The 18,595-nt window shown below is 30.5% G+C and overlaps 2 protein-coding genes across 2 annotated transcripts; one reads left to right on the forward strand and one right to left on the reverse strand.

Annotated features, from left to right (window-relative positions):
• Positions 1-7,295: 7,295 nt before the first annotated feature.
• Positions 7,296-9,685, reverse strand: HELRODRAFT_162444 (hypothetical protein; the record flags this gene model as incomplete). The annotated part of the gene is made up of 5 exons (XM_009024645.1): positions 7,296-7,325; positions 7,895-8,066; positions 8,184-8,326; positions 8,397-8,570; positions 9,497-9,685. The coding sequence occupies 5 exons, from the start codon at positions 9,683-9,685 to the stop codon at positions 7,296-7,298; spliced, it is 708 nt and encodes a 235-aa protein (XP_009022893.1).
• Positions 9,686-11,696: 2,011 nt separating this feature from the next.
• Positions 11,697-15,023, forward strand: HELRODRAFT_162445 (hypothetical protein; the record flags this gene model as incomplete). Its single annotated transcript, XM_009024646.1, has 6 exons — positions 11,697-11,756; positions 12,225-12,281; positions 13,098-13,237; positions 13,739-13,884; positions 14,630-14,696; positions 14,927-15,023. 6 exons carry the CDS (start codon positions 11,697-11,699, stop codon positions 15,021-15,023), a joined length of 567 nt encoding a protein of 188 aa, XP_009022894.1.
• Positions 15,024-18,595: the final 3,572 nt, after the last annotated feature.

Below are 18,595 nucleotides of genomic sequence, written 5' to 3' on the forward strand. Positions count from 1 at the left end.
TCAATATTCAAGTATAAAATAAATTATAAAAGGCAAGACATCGTCAGAACAAAATATGTTTAGTTGGGAACTCCACAAACTTCCACTCATTTATTCGTCTTTTATACTCGCTCGCCATTCCATACATTCAGTTTGCGTGTATAATACGGCGTTTATACATATTTGTATAAACATATATAAATGTTATATACATATAAATATATATATATATATACACACATATACATACATATATATATGTATATGTGTATATATATATAATTCGAAACGCATCTATTAACCGATCAAACGCTCATTGGATGGCCGTTATGCATAATTTTGTTATTCCCTCCCTATTTGCTGTTTGTATGTGCTGCTTATAAATGTGTGTGTATGTGAGTGTGTGTGTTTGTATGTGCTTATATATATATATATATATTCTTACAATGTTCGATAAATTCTACCAAATTTTTGGCGTTAACGCGGTAGAATTTATAGAATATTGTAAAAATATTGGTCTATTGTGTGTGTGTGTGTGAGTGTGTGTGTGTGTGAGTGCATATGTGGGTGTGTGGTGTGTGTTTGTATGTGCTTATATATGTATGTGCCTGTGCGCGCGTGTGTGTTCGAAAGTGATGTAGTAATATTTATATTTGCATATCTATTAAATAGAAATATATTATATAACAATTGATAGTTATGTTATTGTTTGTTTGTATGTGTGTGTGTTTGTGTTGGTGTGTATGTGTGTGTAAGTGTGTATGTGTGTGTGTGATGTGCCAGTGTACATTTATTTATTTATTCAAAATATGAAAGATAATTTATTTTGTTTTTAAAACTTTTTATAAAAATTATTTTTAATAGTTTAATGATGACGATGATTTAGACGATGATCGTAATGAGGATAAGGATGGTGATGATAATGATAACGAAAGTGATGATGATGATGAAGATGATGATGATGGTATTGATACTGATGATGATAATGTAATAGCAATGCAACGTTTATCGCCGCAACTTTCGTCATCGCCATTTCGCCACAAACAACATTACCACACCACCATCATTATCATCATCAAACCACCCACGAAAACATCATCATCAGCACCATCATCACAAACATCATCATCGAAACATCAACATCGTCATCATCTTTATCATCATTATCTTCAATACATCATCATCACCATCACCACGTTTTTTTTCACCAAGTTATCATCATCATTGTGACTAACACCCATCCACATCGTTATCAAGATCTGAGTGATCTTGATATCGTCATCATCATATTCATCATCAGCAAATGAACCACAACAACATCATCATCACCAACAACAACAACGACATCATCATCGTCATTCCGAAATTCGGGAAACAGTTATAAACGTCACTTCACAAGACTTAAACCAACCTCACTTCCTGACAACGCTGCATTGCAACAACGTGTCATCATCACTCACATTCATCGCCATTTTGTTTGTTGGTTGGATGGTTGGTTGGTTGTTTGTTTGGTTGTTTGTTTGTTTATTGGTTGTTTGTTTATTGGTTGTTTGTTTGGTTTGTTGGTTGGTTAGCTGGTTGGTTGGCTGGTTAGTTGGTTGGTTGGCTGGTTGTTTGTTTGGTTGGCTAGTTTGTTGGTTGTTTGGTTGTTTATTTGTTTCCTTGATTTGATAGGATTGGTGATGTCGTCGATAAACCCTTTAACATTATTGATGAGAAAAAAATTAAAAATTAGATATAATGATGACGATGGTGACATGAAATATTTGTAGTAGGCACAAACAAACAAGCAAATAAACAAACAAACAGACACACAAACCAACCAACAAACAGGCAAATAAAATTTAAGAACTGCGAACAAGACGTAACTTGTGCACGTAACTTGACGATTGCAGTCAGCGAGATGTGACGCAATTACACACCACACCAAAACATTTTTCATCTTCGAAAACGTCCACCGTAAAAAAAATTTGTCAACACTACTTTGATGTCCGGCCAGTCAGTGTTACTAAGGATTACAAATTATATCACCTTGCAAAGGCTTTCCTACCTTCAAATTAACATGCTGATTGAAAACCTATTGTTGTGGTACTTGTACATTAAGTTGAATTGAAAACCTTTTTTAAAATATTCAACAACTTTCATGAAACCACAGAAAGTTCAGAGTTCATGATTGTCTAGAATAATGCTTGGCCGATACTCACTCACAATAGAACACGTAGATCACTCATCAATTTGTCAATATTCGTAGAAGGGGTGATTTTTAAAAAGTGTGTTATGTTGTGTTTGCTGTTTACAGAATTAATGACTTTTTGTCCGAAATCTGTTCAATGAATTTGAATTCATCAGAGGAGGAGCATTTTGAAGCATGTTTGTTTGCCATGTCACTTATATGATGAAGATGATGTATGAAGTATGATGGAATGATCATTTTAAAATTACATGCACGTAGAGGCAACAACAACAACAACGACAACGACAAATAACACAAAAATGCTGTTGTTTTAATCACAAGATGTTATATCGTTTATTTGATATTTCATGTTAGTCGGAGGACATTTATAATTGTGGATATTCTCTATTTCTAACAAGTCCTTTCTATAATTTATTTCTCAAGTCTCATTTGTTTCTTAAATAATCAATTTTTTCCCATGGTTCATTTGCTTGCTGCGTGATGCAAATTTTCAATTTTCAAGTGTTAACCAACTCGAACATTCAATTTGAATAATTGGAAGTGTAACTGTTCGAGAATGTTATGTGACGCTGATTGCCGAGAGAAATGTGAGTTGGTTGATGAGGTGTGATGTGAGTGCAACTTCCAATCAATGCTCTACAATGCTTTCCTGTTATTATGTGGTGATGTTTTGGTGATGTTGTGGTGGTATGTGTTTACGTGGTGGTGGTGTGATGGTGATAACTTAAGAATTCGGTTGTTGGGCGAAATGTTGATACAAATTTGTTAAGCATCTTTTTTTTTCACGTTCCTCATCCATCGATTAATAAATATCATTTTAATGCTGATGAAAGATAAGCAAAAAAGAAATCTTAATATGATAATCAAAAACGCTGAAATTTTTTTTTTTAAATTTATTGAAATAATTCGTTGCTCGCAAAAAGACTTGATTCGTCTGAATGCCTGAGTGACAAGAATGAAAACGTCGCAAATGGGTAAATAAATTAATTAATAACGTTAATGATGTTAATAATGTCTGTTTGAGTGGGTGTGCTTGGGTGCGCGCATGTGTGTGTCTGTCTCTCTCTCTCTCTGTATGTATGCTTGTGTATCATATGTTGCGTGTGTGTTTGTGCAGTGCAAAGAGTGGAATGACTGGGTTAACATTTGATGAAGAAGTAACTGGCACAATAGTCTGCTTCATGATTAAGTCATTGTGCCACAAATGTAAGGACATTGTAGCTATGTATCCTACAAACAATTTAGCATCAATCCAACTACATGAATGTTAAATTGAGGTTATGACGATGCTGACAAGACTTAATGTTAATGTAATAACCAGTAGATAATCAGTAGATAATGCAGCAGTTAACAAAAAGTTTTAAATCAATAATTTATGTGTAGAAATTATGGAAAGTCATGTCGTAGTTCTTCAAACAAATCAACCCATTTTTCTTAGAATTGTTGGAGGGTTTCCAACTCATTAAAAAATTCTGAAAACATTTTTTAAAAAATTTTCAAGGGCTCAAAATAGAAAAACTTGTTTGCGTCAATTGTTGAAAAGTCTGTTGAAAATGACATAATTTTATTTTGGTGTCAAAGACCGATTTTCAATTTTTCATCCAGATATAAGTCTAGAGATCCATTGTCTGTGTGTGCGTGTGAAATTTCAAGCATTTGTTTATTTTCACGCCCTGAGCTACCATCAAGAAGAATGTGTGATGTTGTGTTGTTGTGATGTCATGACGTTGTTTTTTGTATTGTTGTGTTGTTGTGATGTCATGTTGTGATGTAGTTTTTTTGCATTGTTGTAGTGTTGGGATTTTGTTCTTGTGTTGCGATTCGTTATTGTAATGATTGCGATGTTCTGTTGATATGATGTTGTTGTTGTTTTGTAGTTGTGATGTTGTCATCTTGTGATGTTGTGTCGTTGTGTGATTGAAACTGTGAAGCTTTGTCAAATATTCAATTTAATGGGAGTCGTATTCAATTGAATCAATTTAGTATGAGGTGACGTTGGGACGATATTGATGCCGAAATGCTGTGACGTTGATGTCAGGATGTTTTTGTAATGTTAAAACGTTGCTGTAATGTCAATTCGATGTACCGTTAAACTGATGTTGGCTAATGACATCAACTTAGTGTTGTAACGACTGGCGTTGATGTTATACACAATGTTAGCGTAATTGTAATGTAATGTCTTGTTCTGCCTGTTATCCTCCAAACCAAATAACGATGGTAATTGTATATGAGAAGATCTTGATGTTGATGTAGCGTATCGTACATCATGTGTTTGTGACATTCTTCGTGGTATGTTGTCACATTATCTTCTTCTTATTGAGTTTTCACCCACTACGGAATAATTTTTACAAATTTAAATATTTGCAAATGCAATGGTATTTTTGAATTTTTGAATCGTATCTTCAGATTTGAATATTATTAAAATTAATTAAATTTATTATTAATTACAATTGTAACGAAATATAAAAAGCAAATATGTACATTCATTGAATCCGCAATATTCACGCTTCACTTTTCTATTAAGACTTTCATTTAAATCTTCACCATTGACGTAAGCGAATCATCAGTTCAATTATCATCCTCATGTTCACCATTACCCCCACCCCCATCATCATCATCATCATTATTATTATTACTATAATCACAATCGTCATTAGCACCACCATTACAATCACATTAACATTATCATCATCATAATCATCATCCGAAGTTTCAACTTCAATGAAAGCAGCCTGTAGATCAATTGAAAATGAAATGTGAAAAGATAGATATGCAAAAGAATGAATATCAAAGAGAAGGTTCCAACTGGTTCTCATGAAAATAATCAACTTGAACACATCACCATGAACTTGTTTCATTGCACGCATCGATTTCTATGCTTCTCCGTTCATACTTATCTTATCATTTTTCATGAACTTCGAATTAGTTTGATATTTGTTTCTTTGTTGTGTTAGATGTTTGTTGTTGTCTTATTGTTGATGTAAATGCTGAGTGTTGTTTTAGAGGTTGTTTTTGTTGTAGTTGTTTGTTGTTGTCATGGTGTAAGTTTGTTGCTTACGCTGACGCAGATGTTCATCGTTTGGTATTTGTTGTTGTTTGTTTGATTGCCTCGCTTGATACAGTAATAATGTGATGTTGATGATGTTTCGGTAAAAACATCAACAACATTTCAATGACGATTGTTGTAGGAGTGTTGTTGGTGAACATTTTGAAACGGTCGTTATGCTATCTGTGATTTCATGGTTCTTTCTTACACTGAAGTTTTCTTATCTTTAGTTTGTTGGACATGAAAGTGATAACCAGCGGTGGTCTGCTTACGAAATGATTAATAACGACAAACTGCTCTCAATAAAATTCAAATGATGCAGTTGTTCTGTTGTGCTTGTGTGGTGATGTCTTCTATGTTGTTGTTGCTTGTTGTTGTTCAAATAAAACCATTATTTAATATTACACACCACACACACAAACACAACACACACACTGCGCACACACACCGCGCCCACACACACACACACAAACACTAACACACACACACACACACACACAGACACACACACACACACACACTAATACACTAACACACACACACACGCAGCCTATACGTGATCAGTTAATGTATTTTGATTTTCTCTCGTTCGTTTGTTTGAGTTGTTCAAAATTTGAAACGTTTCGTCACGAACCATTCTCCCGGGCCTGCTGACTGACCGGATCACAATCATCACCATCGTCGTCATCATTATCAGCATCTTATACTCGACGTAATATAAGGATAACAATAATAACAATTAACATCGTCAACATCACCATGGTCGGCATCATCATCACCCACCACCACCATCATCATCATAATCATCATCACTCTCATATTCTACCCGTTTTTAATTATTTTTTCAAACTAGTATTAGCTGAATGATGGTGATATTGCGAATGATATCATTCTATTGATAATATTAATCATTATCTACAACATCTGCATACTCATCAGGACATCATCGTTGCTGTACGTACATCACATTTCTAATCATTTTTCATCGGCAACGTTACCATAAATCATCGCTGGATAGATTGTTTAGATACTGTCTAAATAAACTCGCAAACTGAACAGCTCTGAAGATGTTTATTTTTCATTAATTACTTTATTCTAATATTATTATTCTAATTTTCGCTTCTTGGTAATTGAATTTTTTGGCGAATTTAAGTGAGAGGACAATTGAATTTTTAAAAGTTGCGCTATATAAATACAAATTGATTGATTGATCATCTCAATGATGTTATATCGAACATGAGTTTATTCTTACATAATATTATCACAACTGACAATAATACACAGTCACCATCATCATCATTTTCGCACCAATGTGACCACCACTTCATTGCATAAGAAACTAACAATCTCTTTTAATTTCATTTATTAAGCTGCCGATGTGTCTTCAAACCATCGTCATTATGAGTGAATTATCATCGTCTTTGTCATCATCATTTTGTACTAAGTTCCATCCAACTCAGCTCATTCCATCATCATTTTCCCATGTCATCACTTGGAAATAATAACAACCATCTTCACCACTGCTTCGACTACGGATCATTTTCACAATCGACATCATCAAGGACAGTGTTATCATCGCCATCATCGCCGAAACATCGTGAGGTAATACCAACGGTCATCATATTTTCAATCTGTTATTAGCACGTCACTTGTAAACATCATCACAACAGCCCAGAGACAGCAATGAATAATGAAGCTTAATAACCATCATTATCGCTATCATGGACAACTGCAAAGATGGATGACACATCTAATCTGAAGCAATCATTGGCACGTAAAATTCACGATTTACATACAAAAAAGTAACATGACAAAAGAAGAAAATAAGAAAGATACAAATAAAAACCGCAACTGTTTAATCTAATAGTTATCAGCTGAACGATACAAATAAAAACCGCAACTGTTTAATATTATTATTATCAGCTGAATCGCAAACAATTTTTTTTTAATTTTCAAAACGACAGACATTTTAGTACTAATATGAGCCACAATAGCTTAACACGCAAAAGTTGAGTCAGAACGTGAAACGGACAGGATCAACCAACCAACAAACTGAAACATGATATGATGTTGAGTTCAATGAACTATCGCTTGGGATATCGTGGGCTGATTTAAAAAAAGTTGACGACTTCTTTTATATGGTTAACGATTTTTGGCATAGTTAACGATTTTCATATCGAAACCCCTATATTTTTAGTCTGCCCCCTCGCACATATATTTTATATACCTGCTCTTTTATAGGATGTTTTGATAAGCGATAAGGTTGACAATTAAATCGAATGAAATGTATTCTACATGTAATTATCTGATGTCAATCTATCATTACAATTCCCTGTTCGTTTCAACATGACCTGATGCCGATTTAATTGCTGTTATCGATTTTATACATGCCTAGTAAAATCGAACGCCACATATAAAAATTACCATTGTCATGAGTCAGCAGCAGTTTCACTAAAATTAACTTACGAACGGTTAAAAAGAATTTCATGCTGGACATTTCAATGTACAACAAACGAGTTGGTGAAGAGATTATAATGTTGATTCTAATTAACAAAACATATAAACGCAATTTATAAAGAAAAAATGCTTCAACGTTCAAGAAAGTTAATGATAAAAAAAACTGTAAAATCTTATTCACAAATAAAAATAGAGCTATTGCGTTGTGACGCAAACACCTTGACACTGTATGATTTATGAGCAAGAATGTTAAGGGCAATTTCAATTGATTTCAAGGTAGATGAAGCATCTCCAAAACATTTGGCGATGTTGACATTTATTTTGTATGATCCAGAAGTGAACAAATCCCGAGTTATAATGTTTGGACACATACCTGATTCATCTGTTATCCTGTGAAAATGTAATCCATTCACCAAATCACTATAAAATTTTTATAACGGCTTGATGACAAACGTGATTCAAAGACAAGACTATCAAAATAACAAACATAACCTCACGAAACCCTACCTTTCAGCAAGTTGCAACCACATTCCATCTCTATTTAAGCCATACAACGAAACTTCCACGCCAACAAATGGGCAACCAGTAACAGAATTTATTACTTCCAAAGCTAACGGGCTTTTAGGATTAATTGGTTTAGCCGGGCTAGACTAAGAAGCATCAAATTTTATAATTAAAAATGAAACTGAAAAAACTTTGAAATAAAAAAAATAATTCAACCATAGATATTTGTAACATCTGGGAGTGTTTTTGAAGATCACCTGACAAAACAAAAGTGCTGTTGAGATCATCAACGGCATTGTTGGGTTCTAATAAATTGACATTCGGTGATTTAATGTTCAGAACTTCATCACTGACAGCTTGTTTGCTAATAATTGTTTTTCTTCTGTTATTCTAAATTAAAATAAATTACATTAATTAGAATTTATCAAAAAAGATATCAGCCTAAAGACAATTCATTAGATCAGAAATATTTTGATTAAAATCTTTTTCAGAGGCGTCAACCAATATTTATTAGAAGCTTCTAAAAAAAAAGGGTAAAAGTTAATGGTATAGCAGCAAACAGTGGCAAAAACTTTGGGAGAAGGGGATGATTTAGAAATTGCAAAGTTGATCAATTGTGGGTTGGTGAATATCATAAAATGAATGATCTTTCTACGTTTTGCTGTTCTCGAACCTGTACTTTTTACGTTTGTCATGTTATTAGATTTGTTTAAAACTCTATATTTGTTTCTATATTTGGCTTTTTTCACTTGATTTTGATTGTTAGTCTTTGATGAGTTGGGCTTTTTATATTTTTCTTTGATTTAAGTTGACTTGTCCAATTTAACATTGGGAACACTATCTGTCCATATAGAAAGAAAAATATAAAAAGCCCAACATATCAAAGACTAACAATCAAAATCAAAATTGAAAAAAAAACCAAATATAGAAACAAAGCATATAAACAACATATATAAACACTGAAAATAAGCATTTTATCAAATGTATTTTTTAAAAATAAGTAACAATCAATAAATCAATAAATAATATATATACAATTAAGTATATATATATACATATATGTATATATATATATATATATATATATATGCATTGATATGCATATTAGATATTAAAATTATATGAAATTTTAACACTGCAGACTTAACTGTAAAATTATTTTTACATGTATTTAAAAAAAGAAGATCAATTGATTTTGACTATAAAAAAGCGTCAGTAAATTTTTTAATCAATATAATTATTTAAACACCTTTTAAAACCACTAATTAGTAAATGAAATAATTTTCAAGATGAAAAAAAACTATAGCAGTACATACGCCAGACTGCTTTTCTGCCTTTTCTCTTTTCATTTTCTTCCTGGCTTCAATATGTTTCAATTTCTTTCTATGAATTTGTTTTTGGGCTTCATTTAATTTTCGTTCTTTTGTCTCCACTCTTTCACCATATTCCACCAATTTCTCCAAAACTTGCTCATCAGTTAGAGCATCAACCTCAAGTTCGGACATTTTAATCTAAATAATGATATTCACAATACAAAAATTTAAAAATAGAGCATTGACGGTAGGGTAAACAGAAAAAAGTCTAAAACTAAAAAAAATTCAAATTGGGTTAGCGAAGAATCCAACAAATTCACATAAGAGTGAAGAAAACAAAACAAACTAAGCAACTAATCAAGACTTGCTATACTAGTCAAATAAATAAGTTCATACTTTTAAGGATAATTTCTATTTCATTTCTACCATCCATTTAATTTAATTTTAATGCTGAATATAATTGCATACAATGAATAACATAACAGATAACACTGTCTAAAAGTTAAAACACTAACCCCTTCAGCGGTCGTTTAACAAATAAAATATAATCTGCTTTGAATCGGTGATAAAAAACGAATAGAGTAAGGAGGAAAATTTACCGAGTTAAAATTGAATCAACTACAGAATTGGCGGAATTATCACATGAATAAAAGTTAACTGCTGTAAAAAATAAGTTTCACATATATGTATTATATAACATATATTCCATATATTCTATAAATTGTTTTTTTGTTCATTACATTAGATGTAGAATAAATAATTTTAATTATAAATAACATAATTATATTATAATTTTATATATTTTTATTATATATATATATATATATATATAACGCTGTTTAAAATAAATAATAATAAACTTAGAATGGGGAAATGTCCTTTGTCGATGAACCGAAAACGTACTTAAAGATTATTATTATTATTCTTTAAAAATCAGGATCTGACAGACGCAGAAGCTGTTACAACATGCAAGGCAGTAGCACAAAATTAAACAAATAAGTAAATAAATAAATAAAAAAAAACTCAGAAAGAAAAATGTTTAAACATGAGAAATAAAATAAAATTGAATAAAATAAATAATAATAATGAAATAAATGAAATAAAATAAATTGACAATAAAATGAAGTAATGGCATAAAAACGCAAATTAATAGGCTAGATGATAACTTTTAGTGAGTTAGTGAGGTGATCGATAAATAAAAACTAGTTTTGTGAATAATAAAGTTTTATTAAATAAAAACTAGTTGTGGGAATGATAAAGTTTTATTGAGTGTTAATATGTTTGATGTGTCTTGTGATGAAATTCTTTTCCTGATATGTAGATTGGGTGGCGACTTGATAGTTATGTTTGCGCTGACAAAGGTTGTGTGTTGTAGTTTTAACTGGTGATAGTAGAGGATGGATATAATGGCAAAGAATATATTGAAAAGCGTAGGAACAAACACGCAAACTTGTTTCTCACCATTATTGATATTCCTTTGTGCCACATTGAAATGATTTGATCAGTCAACAGTTTAGGTGGACATATTTCTCGTTTCTCATATTCTGAAGCCAGCACCTTTGCGCAAGCGTTGCCATGGAATTAGAATGTCATATTAATGCTGTAAAAATTTACTTTCGCATTTTTCGAACAGGTCTGGAGATAAACAGTCAACACCTGGTGCATTTTCTGGAGTTAAATTTTATAAGGGTGGGCTCAGTTTCTCAAGGCTTAGTTTTTCATTTAATTCAAACAGAACCAGATTTTGATCTATTGCAGCAGTAGAGACATAATAATAATAATCCATGCATACAACTCCAAATAGTACTTCTACGGGTATTATATATATATATATATATATATATATATATATATATATATATATATATATACATATGTTGGTAATAGACCATAATTTTTACAATATTCTATAAATTCTACCGAATGTTTGGCGTTAATATGTTGGTAGTTTTGAAAAAACTTGTATCTTTTGAAAAAACGAACTACAAACATATTAACGCCAAACATTCGGTAGAATTTATATACATGTATATACATATATATATACATTTATACACACACACATATATATATATACATATATATTCATGAATAATCAACCTAAGAACCAGCGCTAAGCCTTTAAAAATCAAAATCATTGCTACAATCTATAGGCAGTTAATCTTTCACATCATAACGTTATTTGGAGTTATTGAATTTTAATATGGACGCGTTTATTGGAAACAGATTTTCATGCTTGTTAATGTTAATGTTCTTCAATCAGGTGTCTTCTTGAGTGTTAATTCGTCATCCGCGGTGTTTTTTGTATGTGTGTTTTATGTTAATGACACTTCTTGTAAAGTTCAGTTGTCTCTAATTGTCATTTATATTAATTATAATTTGAAAATGACGAACTATCCAGTGATATCCGTGAAAGTAGCCAGTGTTTCTCTTTTCCATATGATACCTTATACTTAGAAGATAAACTAAGTCCTTCATAAAAATAAAGATACTAATTCGTTTAAATGAAACAAAAAATGTACAGGAATATTGATTAATATATTATGTAGTAAGATTCAATAATTCTTAATTTTGTTAACTAAATTTTTATGTTTGTTCGTAAAAATTTACAATACGTATCTTTGGTTTTAAATAGATAACGTGAACGACGGGCTTCTAAAACAATAAAGAAAGCGATCAACGGACGGCATCAACGGTTACCGTTTTTTCTGTTTCCCCATTTTGTTTGCAGTTTTATCTGGTTGAACAAGAAAACAAGAGAGAATCACGAGCTGCAATGGAGGCCGTCGTTAGTATTTGTTCTACCTTCGCAACAGTTTTAATTTCTTGCAGGTTCTCAAACAAAACAATAGAAATAAGAAATATATCAGCCAAGCATAACCTGAAACAATGAAACAAAATGCAATTCATCACGATGATGATGATCGAATTCTTTGTTTCTAGTTTGGTTTTATTTTGTACGTTTTGCTTTTTTGCACTTGGTGCTTTATCACTGATTCACTGAATCTTTTTTTAGAGTTGCAATTTTGATTGAATCTGATCACCATACAATTTCAATACAAAACATATATAGCATTGAAATTGATCAAAGCATTCTGATTCTTTCTAACTAAAATAATTTTTGTAGATGCCCTAGCATTAATTTGAATTGAATGACTTTGCTAATTTTTCTGTATTAATAAATGCAAGCAAGGAAATGGTCTTAAACAGTCAAATGGTTTAAAATGAAAAAAATTTACAAATTATTAAATAAATAAACCTAAATTGAAAAAAAAGAAACAAATTTTTAGTCTGATTAAAAGATTTCAACTTTTAATGAAATGATTGAATTGCTTTGGTTATTTGATATCGTACACTTTAATTTAGTAAATATTCTTAAGTTTAGTAAATTTCTGTTAATGAATGTATTATGTAGTAGTGGGGTGCTTACATTATGATTATGAACATCCAGCTAGCATTTTGTTGAATAAATTTGGCAAACTGATGTTTTCAACAATATCTGGTGCAGTTTTGAAAGTCTATTGAAAATGTATATATGTTTAATGCCCACCATTTTTAATTGTAAATCTTTTAACATAACTTCTTAATGATTTTGTCTTTTCAGGTACAAAATGAAGAAGTTGAAAATTTGAAGAAAGATCTTTTCTTATATAGAGAATTAATGGTCCAAGCATTTTGGGGGTTGACAACAGTGGACATTGGACGTTCAATTATTATCTCTCTATTCAGTTTAGCATTCCTTGGGTGAGTATTGTAAATTATGCAATAATGTTTGAAGTTGTTATTAAATAAAGTTTGAATAAAGAAAGATCTTTTCTAATCTTCCTGTCCTAATAAATGAAAGCAAGCTAACATTCATGAACAGTCAAATGGTTTTAAGTTTTGAGTATCAAACAAGTAATTAATGAAAAAATTAACAGAAGATTTCATTTTTGGATGAAATGATTGAATTGCTTTCCTTTTCACGTGTACATATATTTAATTTAGTAGATAGTAAAGCCTTTTTGTTATTTTGTAATGTATATGTTTATTAATATCCATTATAAAATAACATGAAGGATCTATTATTTACTGGCATTCAAAATGTGAGACTATTTAATATTTGATATTTAAGAAAGCTGAAAATTTCCATTATATGGTATCAAATCTAGTTATGAACTGTTGTGGGTTATCAGAAAATCTGTCCATTTAGAAAATTTTTATTTTAATTTCAATTAGTTTGACAGAAATTGTTTTTTTTTGCAGATTGGTTTATTTTTTTAGCCCATCATTTGTGACAATTGTTAGTCTGGTCGGAATCATCTATTTCACATCAGACTTGTTGAGGCAGAAAGTCCTCTCTGTCATCCGACAAAATTCAGAATGGTTGAAATTTCCATTATTAAAAAAATGTTCATAATGTTTAAATATAATTTCATTAAGATATTGATGTTGATCATAATTATCATTGTCCAACGCTGTTCTAATATTTTTAAAAAAATTTGTGGTGCTTTTGCAACTTGTTTATTGTAAAACATTGGTCTATTGATTGTAAAGGACTGAAGAAAATGAGAAGATATTCACAACGTTATGTTCGAAAATAATTAAATTGAAGCAGTTAGTCATGAGAAGAAACAGTTGCATTAACAAGATGAAAAAGGATCATCCACTCATGGTATGCATCACATGCATCTTTTTCCATACAACCACTCTATGCAAAATTACATCAGCATTTAGTGCAGTCTGTCTGTTTTCATTTCATCTAAAACTCATTCATTTCAATTGGTACATTGTGTTTGAACTTCATCACCTGTTGACAATCACACTAACAATGTAACAAATATGCAATCTTGAAATCAAATTTGGTTGCTAGGAACATAGAAAAATCAAACAGTAAAATGTTTTAAATATCATTTTTATGCATGCTTCCTGTATAGAGTCATGGATTTTGAATAGCAGATATAAAAAATTCACTAATTTTATTTTTTAGTAATGAATTTTTTAGATTTTTGCAAGACCGCACTTTAGTCTGGCAATTTTATTCATGTTTACTTGTGATGACACTTGAAAAATTAAAATTAATTGGTTTTATTTAATTAACGTTTACAAACATATTAATTAGTAATATTTTTTTTAATTCATCCTTCCTACCTACAGTTTATATCCTTCTGTTTTTCAATTTGCTCATTGTTCTTGGCTATTGGACTGGGTTACTATTTGCCAGGTTCATTAACATTTTTATCACCATTTTTACTATTGTTAATTGGATCAAACTCTTCATTTATGTACACTACACACACAATAAGTCTCCACATAATTACTAGACATTTCTAAGAAAATTCAACTTTTTTTATATAAATTCCAATGAAATGAAGTATAAATGTTTTATATAAACTTACCGCATTAATTAATTAGTTTAATTAGTATTTTGCACTAACTTATTAAATTTTTTAGCTCTTTTTCTCACTGGGATTGTGGCAATGATGGGAGTTATCAGTGCATCGTAGCAAACTATTTCACAAAGATCATTTGCAACTTGTCATTTTCGTGACCGTAAATTTATGACATGTGTTTTCTTTTAGTTTATTTTTTTGAACAGTTACGTTATGAATTTATAGATTGTAGTGATCATTATTTTCGTGATTTTATAACCTTTTTTCTTATGATATTCTCTAAATAAATGTTTAAAAATTTCTACAGAAGATATATTTCATAAATGAATTTTTACTTTGCCTTGCATAAATTAGTGCAGCTCATATTTAAAATAAATTAAAAACTAAGCAATGTGATGTAACACGAGTAAACAGACAGCAATTAACTTTGAAATTAATTTACCAGGTAAAACTACAAAAAGTATTTGAAAAATAATTAAGAAGCCTAAGTTTCGAAACTTTACACTTTAAATGAACAGTTAAAAGATGTTAAAGCTAAGAGAATTGGTAAAATATTATAATTAGTCGCATGTTTGTTTATTAATAGTTTTAAACATTTGAATGAAAGTGCAAATCTTCGTCCTATGATACAAAAATTGTATTTCAGGAACGTAAAAGAAAAGAAAAATTGCTATACATTCCCTAAATTTTAACTAAAATAGCGCAGTCATATCAACCATATTGATTAGAATCCGTTTTGTTATTATCACTAATATTTTTCTCAAATTCAACGTAGTCGTCAAATAAACTAGGCCATGCTTCTAAGTCTGTGTATTCACTAAGTAGTTGCTCATGAGATTTGAAAGTTTCCAAAAACTTCAGGAGCATGTCCCAAGTGTCTCTTTTGATGGAGCTTGTCGCTAGGTCCAGCGTCTTAACAAAATCTAACCACCTTGTAAGTAAAGGAGGAAAGGGGTCGGTTTTTTTAAAAATAAGTTCCCACAATGCTATTGCCATTTCAAGCGGAAGAAATCTTTGAGGGGGTTCCAGACCAAACTGGAATGCCCACCTGTAGAAGTTTTTAAAATTATCATTTGCTTGTTTTGTTATCTCTGGAAGCTTGGTTTGGATGTCTTGAATTGTGAGTGCCTGTATACTTTGGCAGCCTCTCATGAATTCTTCACTGCAAAATTTTATTGAAATAATTGGGTTGAAACTCATTAATAAAATTTAACATTCATAGAACTGCATTTTCGGATTGTACAAAATCATTTTTATATTTTGAAATTTTATTGTTGGAACATTTTTCACATCTTTTTTATATTGAACATGGAAAAAATATGCAGAATCATTTAAAAACAAGGTAACATGATATAACCACATGTTTCAACAATTGTCCAATTTGAAGTGAAGACAATTCATGGGAAAAATATGCCTACCATCGTTACAATTTGTTCAATAAAAAGATTCATTTGGTATACTTAATGTATAAAGATCTATTTTGCATGAAAATTCTGCAGGTGCAGTAACCCTTATTCAAAATTGAAGTGATGGGAGCTTGTCTGATTTATTTTTAGACCACCTGTCGTCTGTTTATCTGTTCAGCCAGTTGTGTCAAAGTCTTCATAAATTGTTGTGAGGTGCTTTTTTGTGATTAGAGCAGCTTTTAAATACCATTCCACTTTTAAAACATTTGCAAATAACGTGAACCACAAGTTTAATTCTACTTGTAGTCAAGGCCATCACTCAAACACCTCTTCAACATTTTAGTTGACTAAAACATGAAAATAATAGAATTATATGAAAGCAAAAGAAAAAATACCTTGTGAAGCTGCTCATGGTTTCTGTATTGAATTTCCATGCAATTGCAAGAACTTCAAAGTCATCTGGGTTTAAACCCAAATCATTGCAAAACCTCTCAATCCCTTCTGCCAGTATGAAGTTTGGAGATTCTTTATCTTTGTATTTATCATAGAGCATCTGTATCTTCTTACAAGGAGAATCTAGATAAATTATTGTTACATTTTTGTTGAGCAGGCGATTTTTTGTAGAGTAACAACAGAATTAACATATGTATCTATAGAAGATGATAATGTTGCATATAATTAGCATAACAATCACACATTGCATTGACTGATTTATTTAAATAAGTTTAAAAAACAAATTTCAAACATTACGTTCTTCAATGGTGACTCAATATTCAAATGAGCATTTCAATTCAACAAACTGGTTTCAAATAATACAATTTAAAAACTAACAAAAGTGAATATAAAAGCAACAAAAAATGTTAAACCACATTGAGAACCTGTAGGAAAGTTGTCAGTTCGCTTGTTACTGCCCATGGACAGGTTGCCTGAGGCGGTTGACAGGGATGTTTTTGAGAGTTTGGAGCTAAAATGCAGGTTGTTGTTGATGAAATCTCCTGTTTCATTCACTGTGTCACTTGTCAATGGAGATGGATTTTTCATATCAACAATTGGTTTTGGTTTCTTATGAAAAAAAAATTTTTTTGTAAACTACTTACTTACCTCTTGAATTTTGATTTAAAAATTAAGGAGTGAATATATTAAATTAATTGAAAATTAGAAGTTTTTGGCATACTTAAAAAAGTATCAAAATAAACAAGTCAATAAGTAAACTGGGAAATAGTGATACATTGCTATGCACAAAGATGTGTACAACACATCTTGATATTTTGATAACTGCCATTACAGTACTAAGTTTATGAAATTATTTGTGATCACTAAAAAAATAAATTTAAATAAAAAAGAACTATATCGCTTACCACAGCATTTTTATCCTTATCATATTCAATGATGACGTTGTACATGTCCATCTGAGGAGGAGATGATAATTTAACTTTTGAAAACTCTGAATTGTTTTTATATGACACTTGTGACTTTAAACATGATGAAAAGCAATGTCCCATTTTCTTTTCATTGGATCGAGTTAAGATTTAACCAAAAAGTGTCTTCAGCTAGAGAGTAGCTTTTAGTAGCAGTAACACAACTCACCCTTTCAGAGGTGATTATTTAGTATGTGAATGCACAGAACATTGTTGGAAAAACCTTACCTAAAATTCTAAATATTACAATGAAAATTATATAGTAAAATTTAACTAGATGTATAAAATTGTGTAAGACTGAACAATGTTTTTTCTCAATTCATAGTCATAATTTTAATTTCAACTCTTCTCAGCCATTAGGATTAGCCATTATGCAACAACACAACTAAGACCTAATTTTAACATCAGAAGTAGCTGCTCAAGCCAAAAAATCAACACAATAAATTTTGGTGTCACTGAAAAATTTTAATAAGAAAAAGAAAAAAAATTAAAAAAAATACAAATTATTAATTTTTCATCTTAAATTTTGATTTTACTTTAAAAATCTTTTTATAATATAATAGAATTTTTAAAATTGTTTTTTTTTGGTTTACAAAAAATTTTATGGTAAAACTGAGAAATATGATATCATCATTTAAAATGTATTGTACTAACAGCTAACTAATAGTAATAGTTAATACTAACTAAAAAACTAATTAATAATAACACGAGGAGAGAAATTTACTTGAAAAGACGGATGTTATTATAAAATATTACAAAATGTTTGCTTGCCACACCGAAGAACAATTTACTCAATTACAGTTACGATCTTATATTTAAATTAAATTATTTAAACTTATTTAACTAACGATCAAACAAATTTTTAAATTTAAATCTTAACTTAACTCATAAAAGTCATTTGTGTAG

This window comes from Helobdella robusta (genome assembly GCF_000326865.2).
Source record: "Helobdella robusta unplaced genomic scaffold HELROscaffold_4, whole genome shotgun sequence".
NCBI classification, from domain to species: Eukaryota; Metazoa; Annelida; class Clitellata; order Rhynchobdellida; family Glossiphoniidae; genus Helobdella; species Helobdella robusta.